Here is a 20156-nt window from a genome sequence, read left to right on the forward strand (position 1 = left end):
CCCTTCGCACCAAGACCCCGAGTATTTCATCTTTGACCATAGAGACCCACCATTGCACCACAACCGCACCACCACCCCACGTCTCGTCGGCAACAACGGCACAGCACCACCGCGCCACCGCATTCATACTCGACGGAAACGACCAAAACCCCTATTTCTCTCGCCGATCTGCTTCTCCGAAACTAAGGTAATCTCTTTCCATGTATAAAATTCGATTCTCTTGATGATCCCTAACTCTATTCCGCACCTCGCCGTCCCTCGCATTCCTCTTCTCCAAACCCTAATTTTTTATTGTGGATGAGTTTAGATGTTTGTGTATCTTGAATTCTATATTTGTTTATGATTGAGGGGTTGAACGTAAATATATTTCCGTGAGGATTACACATCTGTTTATGTATTGTGAGAAAAGTAAAAAATTTATAGAAATCTATTTGTGTAAAAATTCGCTATGTTTCTGTTTGTGTATATAAAGAAAAAGCAAAAATTTTTACAAATCTTTTTGTGTATATTTCTCTACTTTGTTTCGTGAGGATTGCACATAATTTATACAAGACCTGTTGTAATAGAATATCAAGAATTTAAATTTCAAGTTTACATTTGAATAAACTACAACTACAGTAGTTTCTCTACTTTGAAATTTGAAGTTTGTGGTATTTCTAATCGGTAAACTTGCTTGTTTGGTTGCTATTGCATTGCATAGCATGCTACCTCTAGGTTAGAAAAAAAAAAAAAAAACAAATTATTTCATCCATTGTGCTGATTTTAGTGTAAATGGATGGAAGAATATGTTCGATAGATTACACATGCAGCTACCAGTTTCATAGATTATAGAATATTTCCTTGTTGACTACCATTTGTCAGTGCATGTAAACCATAAAATTCTCATATTTTTCGTTATCTTTATAATACAAGAAGATGGTTGGATGAAAAATTTAGTACGTATGATTATTAGGTAGAAGAAAGTTTGGTAAAAAAAACTATATGGTAGAAAGAAAATTTGGTAAAAAAAAAAATAGTTGGATGGGAAATATTGGATTGGTTTGTAAATTAAGACATTTATATAGAATTTTAGATAAGTTTAATTAGACATTTGTGGTTATAGCATTAAATAACAATTGAAAAAATATAATTTTTTTAATCTATAATTTAATTAGAATATGATTAATATATAATATTATGAATAGTAAAATATGATAAAATAAAATATTTTCATAATTAAAAAAATTAAAATATTTTTAAAATTATTAATTACTCATGAATAAATGAATAATCAAATGTAGAGATTTATGAATAATCTAATGTGAATAGTCAAAGTCAAATTTATCTTTTATCATTTTATTATCATATAATGAAAAATGGCTATTTCAATATGAAGACTTATGTGAATGGAATAGTTAAAAGTTAAATTTATCTTACATTCATAAAAAATGTACTTTAATTTTAACTAATCCAATAAGAGTATTATGAGGAGGATTACCAGAAACTCTGTGAAGATAGAAACCAAAATTTACAAAAAGGAGAAGGAATAAACAGAAAATAGAAACAGAAATTCTCAGAGTTTACCTGCCGTCGGTTGAAGATATTGCAAGTGGTGGGGAGAGACATTCGGCTGAGGGCGAGTTTACCTACTGGTTAATTTTTTCAAAGCTTTCGAAATAATATTGTAATGGGGGAGGGACAGACATTTGGAGGGAGGGAGAGCATTCATTCGATGTACGCAAGTTCAAATTGAGTTTTCTTAGAATGCTACGTGTTGACCATCTATTGACTGGTGGAAAATTGGGTTTTAAACCCATCCGGCTGCTTGCTTTTCCCATCCTGTTACCGTCTTCTTTCGATAATTTCCCCCATTATTCAATAGACGTCGTTTTATGTCCAAAGAAAATAAACTTCGTGACCCTGCACAGAAACTCTAGAAGAAGAAGAAGGGGACGAAGACGAAGGGGAAATGGCAATTGCACGAACTGGAGTGTATGTCGACGACTATTTAGAGTGTAATCATCCCCAAAGCCCCTCTAATTTTTCTCCAAAACTCTCTCCTAATTTATTCTGTTAAAAACCTAAAATCTGAAATTTCTACAGATGCAAGCACATTACCCGCTGAGCTTCAGAGGCTTCTTAATACTATCCGAGAACTCGATGAACGGTCCCAATGTAATTCCCCAAATTCTTCAATATTTCAGTTAGTTATAATTTTATTTTGCATATCTATTTCATGTGTGTCTGCTCGTGATTTTTTGTTTTGTTTTGTTTTTTGTTATTATATTTTGGGTGAAAGCGATGATAAACCAGACGAGGCAGCAGACGAAGTACTGCTTGGGACTGGCTTCACAGAGCTTAAAGAAAGGGAACTACAATAGTAATACTAATAATAACTACTATTATAATGCCAATTATAATAATCAGGATGAGGAGGTGGCAATTGAGAAAATTCGAAAGGATGTCGAGTCGAATCAGGACAGTGCATTGAGTTTATGCACCGAAAAAGTTTTGTTAGCACGACAAGCTTATGACCTGGTAGGCTCCTTTTTACTATTAATGGATTTGTATTGGGGTATTCCTAAATTTTATTATTCTCTTCTGTAATTGGTGAGGCCATCTGTTATGGTCGCTGTAGGTTTTGATGGCTGAAGGTTTTGTGCTTTTCTCGACATGCTTAGAATGCCTCTAGTTCACGATAGTGTGACTGATTTGCTCTACTAGTTGGTTTTGTTCGATATATGGTATTTGTAGTTGAAAGAGGAATCCAAATTGGACAATACATTTTTGGGGCTAAAGCGTTCTAAAATTACTGTGTGGTTGTTGTTGGTTTTTTTTTTTTCAGAAACAGGATAATACACCAAATTTTATTTAGAGGCTTAGAGCCCCCACTGAGGAATACCATGTTACACTTGTCAAAAAAAAAAAAGGAAAGCTTGCGGTTACAAAATTCTCAAAAGCAAGGATTTGAAATCTAAGAAACCACACAATTACAACCAACTAACAGGGAGTAAAATTTGACAAGTGTAGTGCTGAAATTTAACATGCATGGAAGAGCTCAAAATCAGGATATCCTGCCATAAACATATTAGCATGGTAGGGAGGATGAACGTCAAGTGAGCTACCAAAATGCTGAATCAGTTTCAATAGTGACTAGAGAGATGTCAAAGTGCAAACAAAATAAAAGGGCTGTGCAAAGTTGATAATTCAGCAATAATGTTAGTTCCTTGTCCCAAAAACTAAGAAAAACCAAATATTAGCTGACCAGAATGATCTCACAAAAGACCACAACCAGATTGAATAAGCTGCACTTTTTGAGCTCTCAAAGTGCATATCTGACTATAGGATTGTTGTGTTTAACTTTATTTAAGCAATTTTTTTTTTATTGGAAAAGTTTATCTGGAGTGTTATTCAAGTCAAGGTCCATCATATCATTACAACTTGGTAATAGTTTTATTCTATTAGGTTAATGTTTCTGATATATCAAATTGGATTTATATGTGCACACATACTTGTGATTTAAATGCTTAATTAATTACTAATTTATTTGAATTGCACTTTCTACACGTCAAATACTTGTCAAACAGAGCTTGAATATATGCTTCCAATGAAATTCAGTCTGTCCTCTCTATGATGGCTCTCCATAATTTTTTTTCCTCCATGTATTATATAGTTTTTAGAGGTGTTTAGAATTTTATGCGACTCTTAGCATTATAAGGATGGAATGCAATTAGCTGAGACTCCCCCATCTTCCCCTAATTTTTTGTGAATAAACTCACTGGATCTGTTCGATAGAATGTATAAACAGATAAATTACAGGTGATCAAAGCTGATATTTTTGGCATCATATGGATGTCATTAACTTGAACGCAACACTGAGATCACTCGAGGGACACATTGACATTGTAGCACGAGCATCCTTGGCATATCAGCATTGGTAGTGATATGTAAGCATGGGATTATTTTGTGGAAATAAAATTTGTTTCTCTACCCTAAAGAATATCTAACTCCACTTTTGTTAATTGTAAGTCTGCCTGTTGCACATAGAACAACCATGAATAAATGTCTCGCAATTTTCAATACCTACATTTATGTATCTGTTTCTTCATAGTTGGTTTTTAAAGTTTCTTGAGTTTGGGATTATCGCATATGATAATTCACTCAACCAGTGGTGGGTTCTTTACTATATTGCATGACCTTAGAGCCTGTTTTGTGGATTCTTTTTTAACCTGCAGTTTTTTCCCCTTAGGTTAGTAACCTACAGCTTCATATACTGTGGGTTTTGAGCATCCTCTTCTATCACTAGAGACCTTAAGTTCTTGTAATTTGCATTTGCTTCAGATAGATAGCCATGTTAAAAGACTTGATGAGGACCTGAACAATTTTGCTGAAGATCTAAAGCAAGGTAGCTAAATTTCTATGTTATATTGTATAATGTCTTCAATGATTTTGAAAGAAGTTCAATTCCTTTATATCAAACTATTAGAAGCTTTTTTGACTGAAAGCACATAGAAGACACCAAAGAATTAATCTGCTTTGAAAGTGGAAAAGTTTATTACCTATCTCATGTTTTGTTTTCTTTTCATATTTTCCAATTTTCTTCAGAGGGAAAACTAGCTCCAGATGAACGGGTATTTCTACCCCCACTACCTATAGCCCCTAAAAGTGAGAAACGCAAGTCATTCTATGGAACACCTCAAGCAAAAAGGCTGGATTACAGGGATAGGGATTGGGATCGGGAGCGTGATAGGGATTTTGAACTCATGCCTCCTCCAGGAAGCCATAGAAAGGAATTTGCTGCCCCAGTGGATGTTGATCAACCTATTGATCCAAACGAACCCACCTACTGTGTCTGTCATCAGGTCCTGACTTCTGTTTCAGTTTTGTTTGGTCATATTCAATTTGAAAGCTTTTTTGGAGAATTTATCAGGATTTTTTTTTTCCAACTGCTTTTATTCGTTTACTAATGTACTATAATTATCTTGATCTTTTAGGTGTCATTTGGAGATATGATTGCTTGTGACAATGAAAACGTGAGTATCATTTTCTGAGCCTTGTTTTTATCTTCCTCTTGTTATCTAGTTATAATATTACTTACGGCTTCTTTTTACTTAGATGGCAACAATGCATTAGATACAAAAGTTTGATTAACCAATAACAAGTCTCAGCTGTAGCCACTTGAAAAAATTTGCAGAAATGCTTGTGTGGGTCCACACTCCATATTTAGGCCTTGTTTATTTTCATAACTCCTCTCAACTTATCTCATCTCATCTTATCTAATCATTACAACTTTTTCAAATTCCCATATAAAATAAAATAAATAATTCAACTTTTTCAAATCTCAAAATAAAAATAATATTAAAAAAATATTCTAACAATATTTTATTCAACTTTTAACTTTAATATTAACTCATCTCATTTGCGAAAACAAACGAGGCCTTAATTTGATTTAGTTCATTGTGGGAGATCTTAAAAACTATACAATAACTGCATTAGTAAAGACCGCATGAATTGAAGACATTCAATTATGGATTAGCGACTACTAAATCAGTTCTCTCTTTAGATTTTATCTTTTATTCCCCCCACTAGTGGCTTCAATGTAAAATGAAAGGAACTTGAGATATCTTAAAACTGGCACCTTGTAGTTTGTGGATTGCTTTCTCTGCATGAGGATTGTTGCCGGCACTTTCTATATATCCATGATTCCATATTAACAAACAATGTCAAGGACTCGGGATCCATCAGTGTATAATGTATATTTTGAAAATTTCTCTTCTGAGAGACTGAGAGTACAAGTTCACCTTTCTGTCGCGAGATCCTGCATTAGTCAACCCTTGTGTGGATTGAAAAAACATAGTTTGTATGTTATCATTATTTTACTCTATACACTTGTGTGGATTAGCTAACCCTTTATAAGTTGGCAGTGCCGAGGAGGTGAATGGTTCCATTACTCCTGTGTGGGGCTGACACCGGAGACAAGATTCAAAGGAAAATGGTATTGTCCAACCTGCAAACTGTTGCCCGAATGTCAATAATATTTGCACGATTGAAGCTGCTTGGGGATTTGGGGAAAAGTGGGAGGAAAAGTGCTTTTTAACTATAATATGATTAATATGTCTTGTTACTAACAAAGTTTTGGTGCACTAAATGCCCACAAATATCCCGTCGATTCTTCCTACGCCCCAAGAAAAAAAGTAGATGAGGTCGTATATAGTTCATGAGCAAATATTTCCTTCAAACAATTTTGGAGAAAATTATAAAACTCCAATCATATAAATTGCCAATTGCATGAGATTTTTTTGTGTTATAAATTGAATCAAAGGTGTGAGATTAGAAAGTAGTATCTCATAATATCTCTAAATAATAGTGAAATAGTTTGTAAATGGTGGTAAAATTGTATGAGAATAATAGTGAAATACTCTGAAAATATATGAGAACAATTGTGTTCTCAAACGTAATTATGGTATAGTAAGACTTTGTTTGAATGTTGAGATGAGATGATAAATATGTAAATAGTAACAAAATGAATTGAGTTAAAAGGTTTTAAGGAGTTTTGGAAAATGTGAGAGAAATGAGAAAAAGTTGATTAAAAATATTATAAAGTTGAAATATTATTAAAATATTATTTTTATTTTGATATTTGAAAAGTTTGAATTGCTTTTTGTATTTTGTTTAGAAGTTTGAGAAAGTTTATTGATTAGGAAATTATTATATGAAAAAAGTTAAGATTTGAAATTGAAAAATATTTATGTTTGAGTGGTGTTTGGATGTTGAGATGTAATGAGATGAGACTAACTCAACATCCAAATAGGGCCTAAGGAGATGCTTGGAGAATAGAACGAGATGATAATTATGTGAATAATAGTGAGATAATTTGTAAATAGTAATGAAATGATTGAATTAAACTTTTTATTGTGTTTTGGAAAATAAGAAAAAAATTTAAATTAAAATATTATAAAATTAAAATATTGTTATAATATAATTTTTATTTTGAAATTTGAAAATGTAATACCATATTATGTGTTTTGTTTGTAAGTTTGATAAAATTATAAGGAATAGTTAACGATTAAATGAAAAAATTCAAAATTCAAAATTCAAAAAACATTTGTGTTTGTATGATGTTTGAAAATAAAATTATAAAAAAAAATTTGAGACGAGATTAAATAAAATGATATGAGTTTCCCAAACAAGTCCTAAGCGTGTAACACAAAATATGCCTTTTTAAATAGCGCACTGTGATTTAATTTTAGTTGGAAGGAAATCAATATCCAAAAGGAAATATTTAAAGGAAAATATTAATATTATAACCACAAAGAGATTATAAAAGTAATTCTATAAGCTAATGTGTTCTGATGTGACTTCTGATTATAATGTCATTTTTATTATAAAGTAAATCTAAAAAATCAAATAAAACCATTTTAATTTATATAAATATTTTTGTATAATCTATTTGTGACTAACACTCTCAATCTTAAAATAGGATGTGGTCCTTTTGCACCCCGCAATCCAAATTTGTCGCATTAATGTTTTTATGATATGTAAAATTGACTCGCCATGCATAAAAAATGAAAGAATTGATTTTATAAAATAATAATTTTATATATAATTGTGAAATGCGTAAATACCGTATAATTAAAAAATGAAAGAAGTTAGATCCAATCATATTTCACTAGATTCGAGGGTTTGGAGTGATTATGGTATTTATTAGGTATTAGTCTCGATTAATTAATATAATGAAGTCCTTTTAGAAGAATGGAAATTTGGATGAGCTGTCAGCATTAAAGCAATGAGCCCATGATGTATGTTGTATTTGAATTTCAACTTATCTCAAATTAATTGATAGAATTTACTATATTTTCAATTTATTATAAAAAGTTTAAATTTATCTCAACCTATTTTATGAATTCAAACATATCTTAAGGAGATTTACAAAATACGACTATACAAATCATTTAAGTCTATCTCTGTATCTAAATACAGCCATAATTACAATATCAAGATTTGGGATCTAAGATCTTGTTTGTAATCAGAACTCAACTCATTTCATATTATCTAATTATTATAATTTTTTTAAATTTATAAATAAAATAATAATAAAGAATTCAATTTTTTGAAATCCTAAAATAAAAATAATATTTTATTTAAATTTAAACTTTTATGTCATTTGAACTCATTATCAAAACCTTCCAAAATAGATTTTTATTGAGTAGGAATCATTGTTTTATTTTATTCGATATTGAAGATTTAATTTTAACTACACAGAGAGAATTATATGTTTGCATTTTAACTTATTTACATTCCCTCACCCCCTTTGTGAGTCTGTATTTCATTTTGATAAAAATTAAAAACGAGGAGGCATTGTTTAGTTGTAGACTTGTCTTTTGCAAATTTGCTCAAATCCAAAGGGCGGGAAATGTTGGCGCGGAGCTAGTTTTACTTCATACCACGCCGAGTATATGAGTTAACAAGTAGGCGTATTCACAAACAATGTATTTTTTATTTTTTCTTTTAAAATATATCATTCAAATTCATTTTTTTAATTTTATATATTAACTGTTATAATGCACCATAAATCAGTTTATCTATTTTAATATATCATTTAAATATTATATTATTTAATATTTCATAGGAGAAAATAAATAAAAAATATTTACGTTTGTGCACAGTTCACATTATATGTAGCAGCAACACTAGAGCAAAATTGAAAATAAATGGTAAAGAAAAAGGTAACACCGCCCAGTCAAGACAAAAAATGCATACTGACCGGTATATGTCATCGTTTCGTTGGGTCTCTCGTAAGATTCGGGTGAGGGGTATTAAAATGTGGAAATTACTATATAGGCCGAGGAGGAGGAGAAGGAGGAGGGGATAGCGGTGGGATTTGTGGGAAACATTTTGAAAAGAAAAAAAAAGGAAAAGGAAATATGAACTTAAAAAAAGAAAGAGGGAAAATTCAAACTTTAATCGGACATTTCCAACTCCCAATAATTCCTTACAATCCACCGCCATTCACTCAAACCCTACGTCTCCCCCAATCACCCTCTCTCTCCCCAGTCCCTACTCTTTTCTTTCTTTGTTTTGGATTCTCTTTTTTTCTCGAATTTCCCCTCTCGAAATTTATCGTATCTTTCCTTATTTCTTCCCCAGATAAATCTCTCTTTCTCCCCCCCCTTCCCCTCGTATAACAGAGATCTTAGAGCGTTAAAAAACCACACCCACTAATACGAAGAACACGCATAAGCACAAGTAAGAGAAATACATCAAGATTTTCTCTCCATAGGTACGCCGTTTTTTAGATCCTTCATTTTAGGATTACTTGTTATATTCCTACGCGTTATCTTATTTGACACTTGAGCTGCCCTATTTTTGTTCTAGCGTATAAAAAAGAAAATGATAAAACTTTTCATTCCCTGCTACAGAGAATATCTTTCTTTTTGGTTACTGAAATATTGGATGCAGATTAACCAAAACTGTAGCTTCAAAGTTTAGATTTTTGTTCTGTTTCCACCCAAGAAAACATTTAACTTTCAAAATCTGTGGTACCCAGTTGCACATTTTCTTCCAACAAATCTAAACAATAGCACAAATGTACCCGAGGCAGAAACCATGACCTATGTCATTAGAAAATGTCCCTTACATGTTTCTTACATATATATATTAGTGTTTTTTAGATGTTAGTCTTGGAAGAAGGCTTAGAAGAATGTGGTGAGAACATGTTCTGCTGAAAGCACGTCATCCCAAATGGTTGTGCTTTCATTTACGTAGTTTCAATGACATTTCCTTCGGTTGTTGTAGATCAGCAATGGGTCGGAATCTTAGCCCAATACTACGGCAAGAGTTGGCAAATCTTGATAAAGATGCTGACAGTCGTAAATCGGCAATGAAAGCGCTGAAATCTTATGTGAAAGACTTAGACTCCAAGACAATTCCACTTTTTCTTGCCCAAGTTTCTGAAAATAAGGGAACTGGTTCTTTGTCTGGGGAGTGCACAATTTCACTCTATGAAGTTCTTGCTCGTGTTCATGGTGTCAAAATTGTTCCTTTGATAGACAGTATCATGACATGCATAATCTCGACCTTAGCTTCAAGTGCTGGGTCTTTTCCTCTTCAACAGGCTTGTTCGAAAGTGGTTCCGGCCATTGCACGATATGGGATTGACCCAACTACCACCGAAGACAAGAAGAGATATATAATCCATTCGCTTTGTAAGCCTCTTTCTGATGCTCTCTTGGGTTCGCAAGAGTGCCTGACTTCAGGGGCTGCCCTTTGCTTAAAGGCTCTTGTAGATTCTGATAATTGGAGATTTGCTTCAGATGAGATGGTTAATAAGGTCTGTCAAAACGTTGCTGGTGCTTTGGAAGAGAAATCTACTCAGACCAATTCACACATGGGTCTCGTGATGGTTCTAGCAAAGCGTAATGGTTTGATTGTGGAAGCATATGCAAGACTGTTAACACAATCTGGATTGCAGATATTGAGTTCTGGGGTTGCAGAGGGAAATTCCCAGAAACGTTTGTTGGCAATTCAAATGGTGAATTTCTTGATGAAGAGCTTGGATCCCAGGAGCATATTCTCTGAGCTTGAGTTGATAATTGAGGAGATGGAGAAGTGTCAATCTGATAGAATGGCGTATGTCAGAGGTGCTGCTTTCGAAGCTTTGCAAACTGCAAGAAAAATATCTGCCATGAAGGGTTTGAATTTTGAGAATGGTCCGGGTTCAATCACCGGGTCAAGTTTTAGTAGGAGAGAGCATAGGAGGAATTTGTGTAGTGCTGGTGATAGATCTCCTTCATCTGCATCGCCTGAATCACAGACTCTTGACTCCTTTATTGGATATGATTCATTGGGTGAGACGCCCATTTCAATGAGACAGGTTCCTCGGAATTCTGATTATGATCGTAGGAGTGTAAACCGGAAGCTTTGGAGTTATGAGAATGGAGGGGTTGATGTGTCTCTTAAGGATGGTTTGTTCTCAGAGATTGTTCAGGGAAGTCCCATGTCTAATACGCACTCGTTGAATGATGAATATGCTTATAATGGTGAATACCATGCAGAGGAATTTTCCGGGTTCTTGCCCAGAAATCCTAGAAGTGGAATTTCGAGAAGCACTACAAGTAGTCCCCAGGTACTTGATCATATTATCATTTTTTGTGGTTTTCCATTTTGAATAAACGTGTAGCTGGTTGTTTTTCTTCTTTTTAAAAAAGTCATATTGACCTTTATGGAGCTTACATCCGAGGCCTTTTAAGTATAGTTTAGAAGTCAAAACTGAAAAAAAGTGATGAGAAAGGGGTATCCGATTTGTAATTTGCACTGAATTCCGATCAATTCAATTTAGTTTAATTTTAAGTTTATTATAACATCTAAATATTTAATTTTTAAATTTATTTTAACTAAAAATCTTTATATATGTGGGATTTATAATTTTTTTTTTTCAATTAAACATCTTTTTACACACATAATTTATAATTTTTTTTATAGATATATTTAAATTTATCTTAACATCTAAACATATCTTAGATGAATTTTACAAAATTTATTCTATCATCTTAACTCATTATTATTTATAAAAAATTTAACTAATTTTAATTTAGTTCGACATTTAAATGGGACCTTAAAATTATATAACAAAAATTGTAGTACGACTTAGTTTAGTCTAATTTTAAATTAAATTTAATATCTAAATATTAAACTCTTAAATTATTAAATTCATTTGAACTTAAAATTTTTTTATAAATAGGATATGATTCATAATTTTTTTAACTTGACATTTACTCACAATCTTTTCAACTCAATATTTATTTACAATTTTTTTTTTTTAACTCAATATCTCTTTACATGTGAAATTTATAATTTTTAACTTTTTATAAATACATCTAAACTCATTTTTATAGATTTTACAAAATTTATTTTATCATCTCAATTTATTATAATTTATAAAAAATTCAATTGATCTTAACATTCAAATAGAGTCTAAATATAAAAAAGTTGATATGTGTGTTTAAAATATACGAGTTAAATTGAAATGAATTTAATTTTTTAGGAAAAATTGAAAAATTAGTCATTCCATGGATAATTAATTTAAGATTAATTGAGTTGATTTTCAACCACCAAACACACGACAAGATTTGGCAGTTCTCGTCTTCTCTTGTGTTTATAGAAGCTTTCATCACAGTTTTGATTCTTTGTTCTTTCGTGGTGCTTGATTTGACCATTAAGTATTGGCACTCTTTCTTGTGCTTCAGAGGTCTCGCACTCGTATCGATGTTGACAACATAAAGATCTTCAAGACTCCAAGGAAACTCATTTGCTCTCTTCAGGATCCAAATGATGGCAACTCAGAATTTTTAAAAAAACAAGGCAGAAGGTTCAGAAGTCTATCGTCGAGCAATATTCAGTGGAGCCCATCTTCCAAATATGACCAAAATTGTTTTTCAGATGAGCTGAACTATAATGGCAAAGAAAATGGAGGTCCTGAATCAGTTTCATCAACTGATGATGTTCTCACTGATGCTGATTTGCGAGTGTCCCAGGAAGCTGTTCCTGACAATAAAACTGGAATTCAAAGGGCTGGTGTTCCAAAGGCTCGTCAGAAGACTGCTTTAAAATTCGTTTGTGGGCTTGTTTTTGCTTCACTTGCACTGTTTACTCCGCTACTTTGGATCAATGTTCAGGATGAAGGCTACTATCTCGTTCCGACTTGATGCGGCTCATAATGATATATCATAGTAAATCAGTGTTAGGATAATTGTTGAAAAGAAAGCCTTCAACAAAATATGGGTTTTATTAGAGGATTTCTATGTAGTCCTGTAACAGTATTTAAATCTTAGTTTTGGGTGTTTCAGAGCCCTTTTCAAAAGATCTTGCTATTCACTCTGCTGTCTAGCCTGTATTGTTGGACACTCTACAAATGCACTTTTTTCTTTTTTCAAACATTCTTTAAATATCTTTAAATAAAAAAATAATACAAATATATTAGCAGTACCTTGTTTAAATATATACTGACCGTTAAACCGACTCAAAGCTAAGGACAAATTAGCATTTTCCTTCCTGAAGAGACTCTTTATTTTCTGGTTGAATTCTAAACGCCGCTAGACTTGAAATCGAGGAGCATCATTCCAAGCCCACCAATCGCAACGGTGCTCGTACATTCGTGACATTCGCCTCGTTTGTTTTCGGAGATGAGATGAGATTAAAATTAAAAAGTTAAATAAAATATTGTTAGAGTATATTTTTTAATATTATTTTTATTTTAAAATTTGAAAAAGTTGAATTGTTTATTTTATTTTGTATTAAAAGTTAAAAAAATTGTAATGATTAGATGAGATGAGATATTTTTCCAAAGCAAACAAGACCCCATTCACATGCTTGATGCCTCCTGCTGTCCACCCAAACAAATAGTTCTTGTATATGGAGCGCTCAGATGGGCTGTTCGGCTGCTAAGCATCCTCATTGACTTTTGATCAAATCCATTTTTAAAATTTAGCCAATATTATTCTTTTTTATATTTAACTATTCTATTTAAATACAATCTTCATATTTAATTATCTATTCACTCTCTATATAATAATAAAATATTATTAATTTAATAATTTTTTTATTTAATTTATTTTTATCATATTTTGTAGCTTTACCAATTAAATGTTAACAACAATTATATTCTAATTAAATTAATGTTAAAAAATCATATTTTCAAAAGTAATTTGATTCTAATAACAAAAAATATTTGATTAAATTCATCTAAATTTTTATCTAAATTTCTTAATTACAAACCAAATAGCATTTTTACTTAAGAGTGAGAAACTAATATTTTAATTTTTACTTGGATTGATAAATTAATATTTTAATATTTGATGAATCAATTATAATTCTCCATATTTAGCTGATTTATTAGATGATCATACACTTTCGTTTCTCTTCCGCGTGAGAAAATAATTATAGTCGAGTCATTGAGTGTTGTTATTGTTAAATACATGTACCAGAAGTACATCGCATCACCCCACCCCCATCTCCCCTCCCTAACATGCGGATAAAAGGCACACAAGGCACCAGCGCCGCTTGTTGTACCATTTTAACCACGACCACATACATCCAACCTCCATTATAGGGCTGTTCGTAACTAGTAAATCCAATGTTCATGTCTGCATCTGCACTTACAACCCAAGTCAGCCAACATTATGGATTTAACTTGCAGTACTCTTACCTTCTTTGCGCTCAAGGCCAAAGTATAATTTTCCCTCGCAAGATAGGGAACGGTAATTCCTTCAGAGTTTTTGTGTGTGTGTGTGTGTGTAGTGGTGGTTGGTGTTAAGGTTCAAGATCAAGCAGAGTCAGTGTAAACAGGATACATTGGAAAACCACCAGCATTCCCAACCATATCACGGCTAGGGGCTGAGTGACATATACAACGCACAAATTTTAAGACATTTTTCCTACATCAAACAAAATCTTTCAAACTAAAGCCTTTCGCATCTGAATTAAATCAACAGATGCCTAACCAGTTCAGCAACCTGCCTTGCGATACTAGTAAAACCAATATAGTGATGGCCACATGAAACTAATCCTCATCCATCCCTGCAGGCTGATCTCTCTTTGGGCCACCGGCTGGTTTTGCCATTATAATCTGAGACACGAGGCAAAGCATCATCAATAAAACTTGCTTGGAAAGAAGATTTTAAAAAAAAACTAAGATTCTGCTTAGAATGTTTTATATAATTAATTACAGGATCTTAACCTATTTATAATTAACAATACAAGGCACTGAATTATTCCATTTAAGACTTATAATGAGGATTTTGACCAAAATCGAGAACTTTTAACATTGGGAACAATGCAACTAATCCCGTAGTTTAGGGGGTGACTACCCAACTTTAAAACATATCTTATGCCAAGGAATAACTTTTCTTAATTACAGAGCAAATATGGCTTAGCCATAAACAAAAAGGCATTCTGGTGATTTGTTCAATAAAAGTGCATTCATCTTAAATACATACAGCAATCTAAAAGGGAGTCAATTACCTGGTCTACACGAAGTACAGTGCACGCAGCATCAACAGCATATTTGAGAGCAAAGAACCTGTACAAAGTTGAATTGAAAAAGTCTTCAGTAATAACTATCATATGGAAGTATCTAGACCCAAAGCATAGGCAAGTCATAAAAGTTTTGGTACTGAAATCCACATCAAATAAATGCCAATTTTGCAATCTATAATCTTAATCACTATTCATGAATCTCATACCAAGATGATAGCTACATATCTAATGATGCTAAGTCAGGGACTCTGCTGAGAGCCAGCACAAAGCTGAAGCACATCAAATTCAGTCAGAACAAACTGATAATTGAAGAAATATAAGAACTTTCTCGTGGCTAGGATCATTTATCCAGGATTTGCTCCTAGGAGTGAATCTGAAGGGCCCTACCTTGCTGGAGTTCTACTTCATTACAAAAAAAAAAACAGAAGAACAAAGAGGCACCACCCCAAGGCAAAGGCCCCGAGTGTTCCTCGGGGCCTTTGCCTTTAGATAAGCCTTTAGATCCTGCACTGTATCACACATCAAAAGTAACCAACACGTACAACAAGTTTATGAATAATGCATGAAAACCAGCTTACTTAGTAATGTAGAGGTCCCAGACATCCAGGATTGAGATATCCTTGCAAACACCTTCCTCCAAGTCAATACCCACTTTTCCATTTCCAGCTGCATGTTCAGCATATAGAGAAGATATGATCTCCATTTCGTTAAGCCCAGCATTCTCAGCCAATGTTCTAGGCACCATCTCAAAACTTTCAGCAAATTTTGCTATAGCATACTGATCCAATCTGCATATCCAATTTGAGGAGACATTTGAGTGCACAAAAACGCAAAGACCAAATCATTTTTCCTCATTAATTTCAAAACTAACGAACAAACGGGCAGCTTTGAAAAACTAGAGAGGATAAAAGAGAAAGATGCAAATAAAATACCCTGTTTCTTTATAAGAGAATTCCTTCACTCTTCTAGCTAACTCAATCTCAGTAGCTGCAGCTCCCGGTACAATACGGCTGTCCCGACACATAGCCTGAAAAAAAAAAGAGGTGATGCAAATAACTGCAAATAACTACTACAGAAGTCACATTGTGTGTCTAATCCAACCATATTTATAAAGGCAAAGCATGAACACCTGTAATTTATAAAAAATTACCAGTCTTCAGAAAAGTTACCTTATAGGTGTTGACTCCATCATCAATTGCTCTTTCAAGGTCATCTAATATGCTATCAGTACTTCCCCGTAAAACCACAGTGGCAACAGAGTTCCCACCTTCTTCATTCTTGGCAATGGTAACCTAAGTACATTTATTTAGCGAGAGAGGGAAAAAAAACATCATGCAAACAGACAAAAATAAGTAAAGAAACAAAACTCAGAAAAGAAAAGAAAAAATAAAGTATCTTGAGGTCACATTCTCAACATACCCTCACACCACCAATTTCCTCAACTGTAATAGAATCGACATGTCCCAAATCATCTGGATTAGGCTGGCTGAGCTTCAGCTGATGCAAGAATATGAAAAAACATTATGAAGCAACAAGAAGAAGGGTCCATAAATTAAGTCCTATTATATTACCATGGCAACAGAACCAGTTGTACGACAAAATCGACGCAGTTCGAATTTTGAACTGATTTTCAGAACCATGAGCCTGCATGCAAGTCACAATAATATTAGAAACACTCTCTCTCTTACAGAGTCTTTAGCATAGAATAATTTTTTTATCAGTAAGCAAGATCCCAAGCATAGAATATTAATAGCTATAATGAATATTGTCAGACCATATATATTCACCAGGACTCAATTCATGAATGAGTAAGATCTTAATGCATATGCATACTTGCACAACTGAAAATTATGGAGACAATAAAAACTTGGCATACTTGTAACGCTCACAGAAGTGCAATGCCATCTCTCCAATTGCTGCTCCACTGACAATTACTTTGGCACCTGAATCTGCTACTGCTTTGATAAGTTCCTCGACTTTCGCTTCTTCCGTTTTTGAATAGTTTTCTAGCTATAAGATGCCAAGAATACCCAAAGAAAAAGGTTTCCACCTAAGTTACACAATTCCATAAAGAAAGGAAGATAATTGTGCAGAAATCTCAGTGTGGAACAAGTACAGCAACCAAAGTCAGATATGCTGCTTGCCACAGACAAGGATAAAATTGTGAAAACAAGTATGGAAAAACTCCAACCATAGAATACCAGTAGGAACAATCATTCCCCACTAAGTGTCAAGTGGTTACATACATCCAATGCAATCAGTACTACTTTCCATTTCCTTTATTAAGATATGAAGAAGCATCGATTTGAGCTACTAATAAGGGGGTCGGGAAAGGAGAAGGATCCCAGCTAAACTTGTTCTGATTTGGAAATGAAACGTCATTGACCCAGCTGTAGGAAACAACAATAATGATGTTTTGCAGAGTATTGCAAATAGCAACCATAAAAGAGCCAAGTTTGATATAAATTAAACGTCTAAAGAAATAAAAACATTAAAATGGGAAGGGTAGAGCGAGAGACAGAGAGAGTAGACTAGACAAATGAAACAACTATAAAGAAGTTAATTACTCTGGACCATAGGAGATGCCCCCAAGATTACCTGCTCCGCACTATGGATTAAGACAGTTCCTTTTGTTTCAGTTGCAGATGTATCAACACCACTAGCAAACACAGCAACCTAAAGGGAAAACATTAAAAAATAAATAAATTTGGACACCCTGAATTAAAGTACTTTCCCCATCAAATTAAAAACATATAAAAGCAGTCAATATTGTCAAAAAGAAAACACAATACCGGGAAGTCGACAAAGTTAGCATCCCTAATTTCAGTCAGCTGATAAATGAAGACAAACACCCCCATCCCTCAAAATCAAAACTATTCTTTTCAAGTGCAAAAAAAATAGATCATATTAAAGGCAAATAAAAACAGGAGGATTGTGCTCATTGTCCTGAGATAGTCACAGAATTTTTCATCCCTACATCAAGTTTTCTACTGGATAAATAAATAAAAAAGAACTCTTACTGCCAGTAACTAAAAGTGAGACATGCAAGCAAAATGAGATATTACAGAACATGACCAGAGCAAACATGAAATTTGTCCTTTTAAACAAAAATTAAACATAATACACCTAGAACTAACCAATTGAGGGAGAATGGAAGTGTTAAAAAATGACGGCCAATGCATTATAAAAAGGGGAACAAATAACCAAGAAACTAAATAACAAATCATGAAAAAATATCACTTTCCTTTTGCAAGTGCATATCAATTCTAACCTTTGCCTTCTCCACTCGCTTTATACTCCCCACAGCATCGCTTTTCAAAACCATACCCCGAACTACTGCAGAATTATGCAAGCCCCCTCCCAAGAGCTTAACAACACGGACATTATCCACATTAAAGTTTGCAGGGTTCTTGGGGCGCACTTGGATGCATGCCTATATGTACAAACACATCCCCCCCCCCCCAAAACCAAAAAAAGGTACAGTCAGCACCCCCGCCAGAATGCTAAATAGAATAAATGGACAACAACAAAAAGTAATAGGAAGGATATAATTACATCAGCAACAAGGGAGCACAAAATATCTTCTTGACCAAATTGCTTGCTAGCAACAGCAGCTTTCATTCGACGAATGACTTGATCCTTATTTCGCACATCTATATTCTCAGAACCTTTCTCAATCAGTTGTTCTAAGATTTCAACCGTCTGACAATTTCAAACCATAAAAATTGAATCAGGAGACAATATTCAGCTATACCTCTACTAAAAACACCAGTCCACCCAGGTCGGACAGCATCAGCAAACCTTATTAATTGCTTTAGTGTATCCACTGATGATCTCACTTGGGTGCAGGCCCATCCTGATAAGTTCCTCTGCATTCTGGAGGAGTTCCCCAGCAAAAGAAATCGTCAAATTAGCTCCATCTCCAATTTCCTCTTGCTGGGCTTTGCTGGCTAAGACAAGAATCTTGGCAGCAGGATGCTGAACCTCGAGTTCATTCACAATAGTGGCTGCATCATTCGTGACAAAGAGCTTATCTAGGTGATTGATAACCATCTTGTTCATACCTGAGTCGAAGAAGATTAAGAATTAAAAAGAAGAAGAAAAAGAAAAAGAAGAGAAAACTAGTGCGACATTAGTCCTGTTCTGCAGAGACGAAACAAATATGATGGCATCCAATTCTCTGATCCCACAACAGACATACAGAAGCGATCTCCGTATTTTCCAGGGCAATTGTCCACATTTCAAATACATGAATGTCACACTTACCAAGAAAATAATCTATGACTTTTATGACTTCAAATTACTACAATTGTCTGTAGCTGCAATGCTGCTTTCGATTGAGGCAAAGCACTAGCTAGCTATCCACAGCACTCGGTTAAACTCTGTCCAAAGTCCCAACACCTTTTTTTTTTCAGAAGGAATTCAGATTTTATTGATGAAAACATAGGGATAACCCATGTACACGGGACACCGTTTCATGCTTAATGATTCCGGATCGATATTTTCCTTCAAACGGTGAATATTTTTTCAAATACATCAACTAAAAACTGGTAAAAAAAATACGTCAGCGTTACACTAACTCATGCCAATTAGTCCGTATATTTGAAATCTTATGGAAAATAAATATTTGAAGTCTTCCGATCAATCTAGATAAAAGGGGTTTCACTCAGACATAATGAAATCAGAACATAAACTACAATCAAAAGACAAGTGTTTGACTCGAGATAATATATACTAAACCATTGGGACCAAGAGAGGTGCGAGTGATAGCGGACAGCTGCTTGCAGGCATCAATGTTCTTGAGGACGGCTTCGTCGAGACCAGAGAGGTGTTTGTGGCCCTCTTTAAGCATTGTTTGTATCCCATATGGCTGCATTTGGAAACCCATTATCTCGCAGATCGAAACCCAGAAACCCTAACCAAGGCAGAAATGCGTCTTTTCTCAGTCGCAAGCCTTTTATAACTACGAAGGAAATTTTTTATAAAAATAAAAATAAAAAAACACAATTCAAATCCAGAAAGCCCTGCAACCCTATAGCTATAGCGGTACACGGGTACGGCCGACACTACTAATATACATAGGGTCTGTAGTGTGTTACCACACAGTGACGCCGAGCATTTTATTTTATTTGAAAGAGAATAAA

At 33.8% G+C, this 20156-nt stretch overlaps 3 protein-coding genes across 7 annotated transcripts; 2 read left to right on the forward strand and 1 right to left on the reverse strand.

Moving 5' to 3' along the window:
- Positions 1-1722: 1722 nt before the first annotated feature.
- Positions 1723-6295, forward strand: LOC108983592 (PHD finger protein ING2-like). Of its 3 annotated transcripts, none has more exons than XM_035687989.1 (7): positions 1723-1994; positions 2083-2154; positions 2279-2517; positions 4321-4384; positions 4585-4841; positions 4974-5012; positions 5897-6295. In XM_035687989.1, exons 1-7 carry the CDS (start codon positions 1949-1951, stop codon positions 5915-5917), a joined length of 738 nt encoding a protein of 245 aa, XP_035543882.1. In that variant the 5' UTR covers positions 1723-1948; the 3' UTR covers positions 5918-6295. The 3 variants fall into 3 exon arrangements, with proteins under 3 accessions (XP_035543882.1, XP_018810835.1, XP_018810836.1); XM_018955290.2 differs by having other exon boundaries at positions 1729-1994; positions 5904-6295; XM_018955291.2 differs by having other exon boundaries at positions 1732-1971; positions 5904-6295.
- A 2670-nt stretch (positions 6296-8965) lies between these two features.
- Positions 8966-12912, forward strand: LOC108983581 (protein SINE1-like). 3 transcript variants are annotated; one of them, XM_018955264.2, is made up of 3 exons: positions 8966-9259; positions 9775-11104; positions 12225-12912. In XM_018955264.2, the coding sequence occupies exons 2-3, from the start codon at positions 9782-9784 to the stop codon at positions 12681-12683; spliced, it is 1782 nt and encodes a 593-aa protein (XP_018810809.1). In that variant the 5' UTR covers positions 8966-9259; positions 9775-9781; the 3' UTR covers positions 12684-12912. The 3 variants fall into 3 exon arrangements, with proteins under 3 accessions (XP_018810809.1, XP_018810811.1, XP_018810812.1); XM_018955266.2 differs by having other exon boundaries at positions 9651-11104; positions 12225-12885; XM_018955267.2 differs by having other exon boundaries at positions 9780-11104; positions 12225-12885.
- Positions 12913-14292: 1380 nt separating this feature from the next.
- Positions 14293-20106, reverse strand: LOC108983584 (T-complex protein 1 subunit theta). Its single transcript, XM_018955277.2, has 13 exons — positions 19753-20106; positions 18814-19076; positions 18568-18714; positions 18284-18445; positions 17611-17688; positions 16889-17022; positions 16584-16656; positions 16432-16509; positions 16182-16304; positions 15945-16039; positions 15591-15800; positions 14998-15055; positions 14293-14602 (listed from the first exon to the last, which is right to left on the reverse strand). The coding sequence occupies exons 1-13, from the start codon at positions 19898-19900 to the stop codon at positions 14537-14539; spliced, it is 1635 nt and encodes a 544-aa protein (XP_018810822.1). The 5' UTR covers positions 19901-20106; the 3' UTR covers positions 14293-14536.
- Between the last annotated feature and the right edge of the window lie 50 nt (positions 20107-20156).

The sequence above is a fragment of the Juglans regia genome, chromosome 3 (assembly GCF_001411555.2).
Source record: "Juglans regia cultivar Chandler chromosome 3, Walnut 2.0, whole genome shotgun sequence".
Lineage (NCBI taxonomy): Eukaryota > Viridiplantae > Streptophyta > Magnoliopsida > Fagales > Juglandaceae > Juglans > Juglans regia.

What these genes read in the sequence shown, in the direction of transcription:
- LOC108983581 (XM_018955264.2), top strand. Translation starts at nt 9,782, where the DNA reads ATGGGTCGGAATCTTAGCCCAATACTACGGCAAGAGTTGGCAAATCTT. An exon ending in GCACTACAAGTAGTCCCCAG is followed by an intron (nt 11,105 to 12,224) that starts GTACTTGATCAT and finishes CTTGTGCTTCAG; the next exon opens with AGGTCTCGCACTCGTATCGA.
- LOC108983584 (XM_018955277.2), bottom strand. Translation starts at nt 19,900, where the DNA reads ATGGGTTTCCAAATGCAGCCATATGGGATACAAACAATGCTTAAAGAG. An exon ending in CACCTCTCTTGGTCCCAATG is followed by an intron (nt 19,077 to 19,752) that starts GTTTAGTATATA and finishes TCTTCGACTCAG; the next exon opens with GTATGAACAAGATGGTTATC. An exon ending in AGGAAATTGGTGGTGTGAGG is followed by an intron (nt 16,305 to 16,431) that starts GTATGTTGAGAA and finishes AAATGTACTTAG; the next exon opens with GTTACCATTGCCAAGAATGA.
- LOC108983592 (XM_018955290.2), top strand. Translation starts at nt 1,949, where the DNA reads ATGGCAATTGCACGAACTGGAGTGTATGTCGACGACTATTTAGAGT. An exon ending in CCTACTGTGTCTGTCATCAG is followed by an intron (nt 4,842 to 4,973) that starts GTCCTGACTTCT and finishes TTGATCTTTTAG; the next exon opens with GTGTCATTTGGAGATATGAT. An exon ending in TTGCTTGTGACAATGAAAAC is followed by an intron (nt 5,013 to 5,903) that starts GTGAGTATCATT and finishes ATAAGTTGGCAG; the next exon opens with TGCCGAGGAGGTGAATGGTT.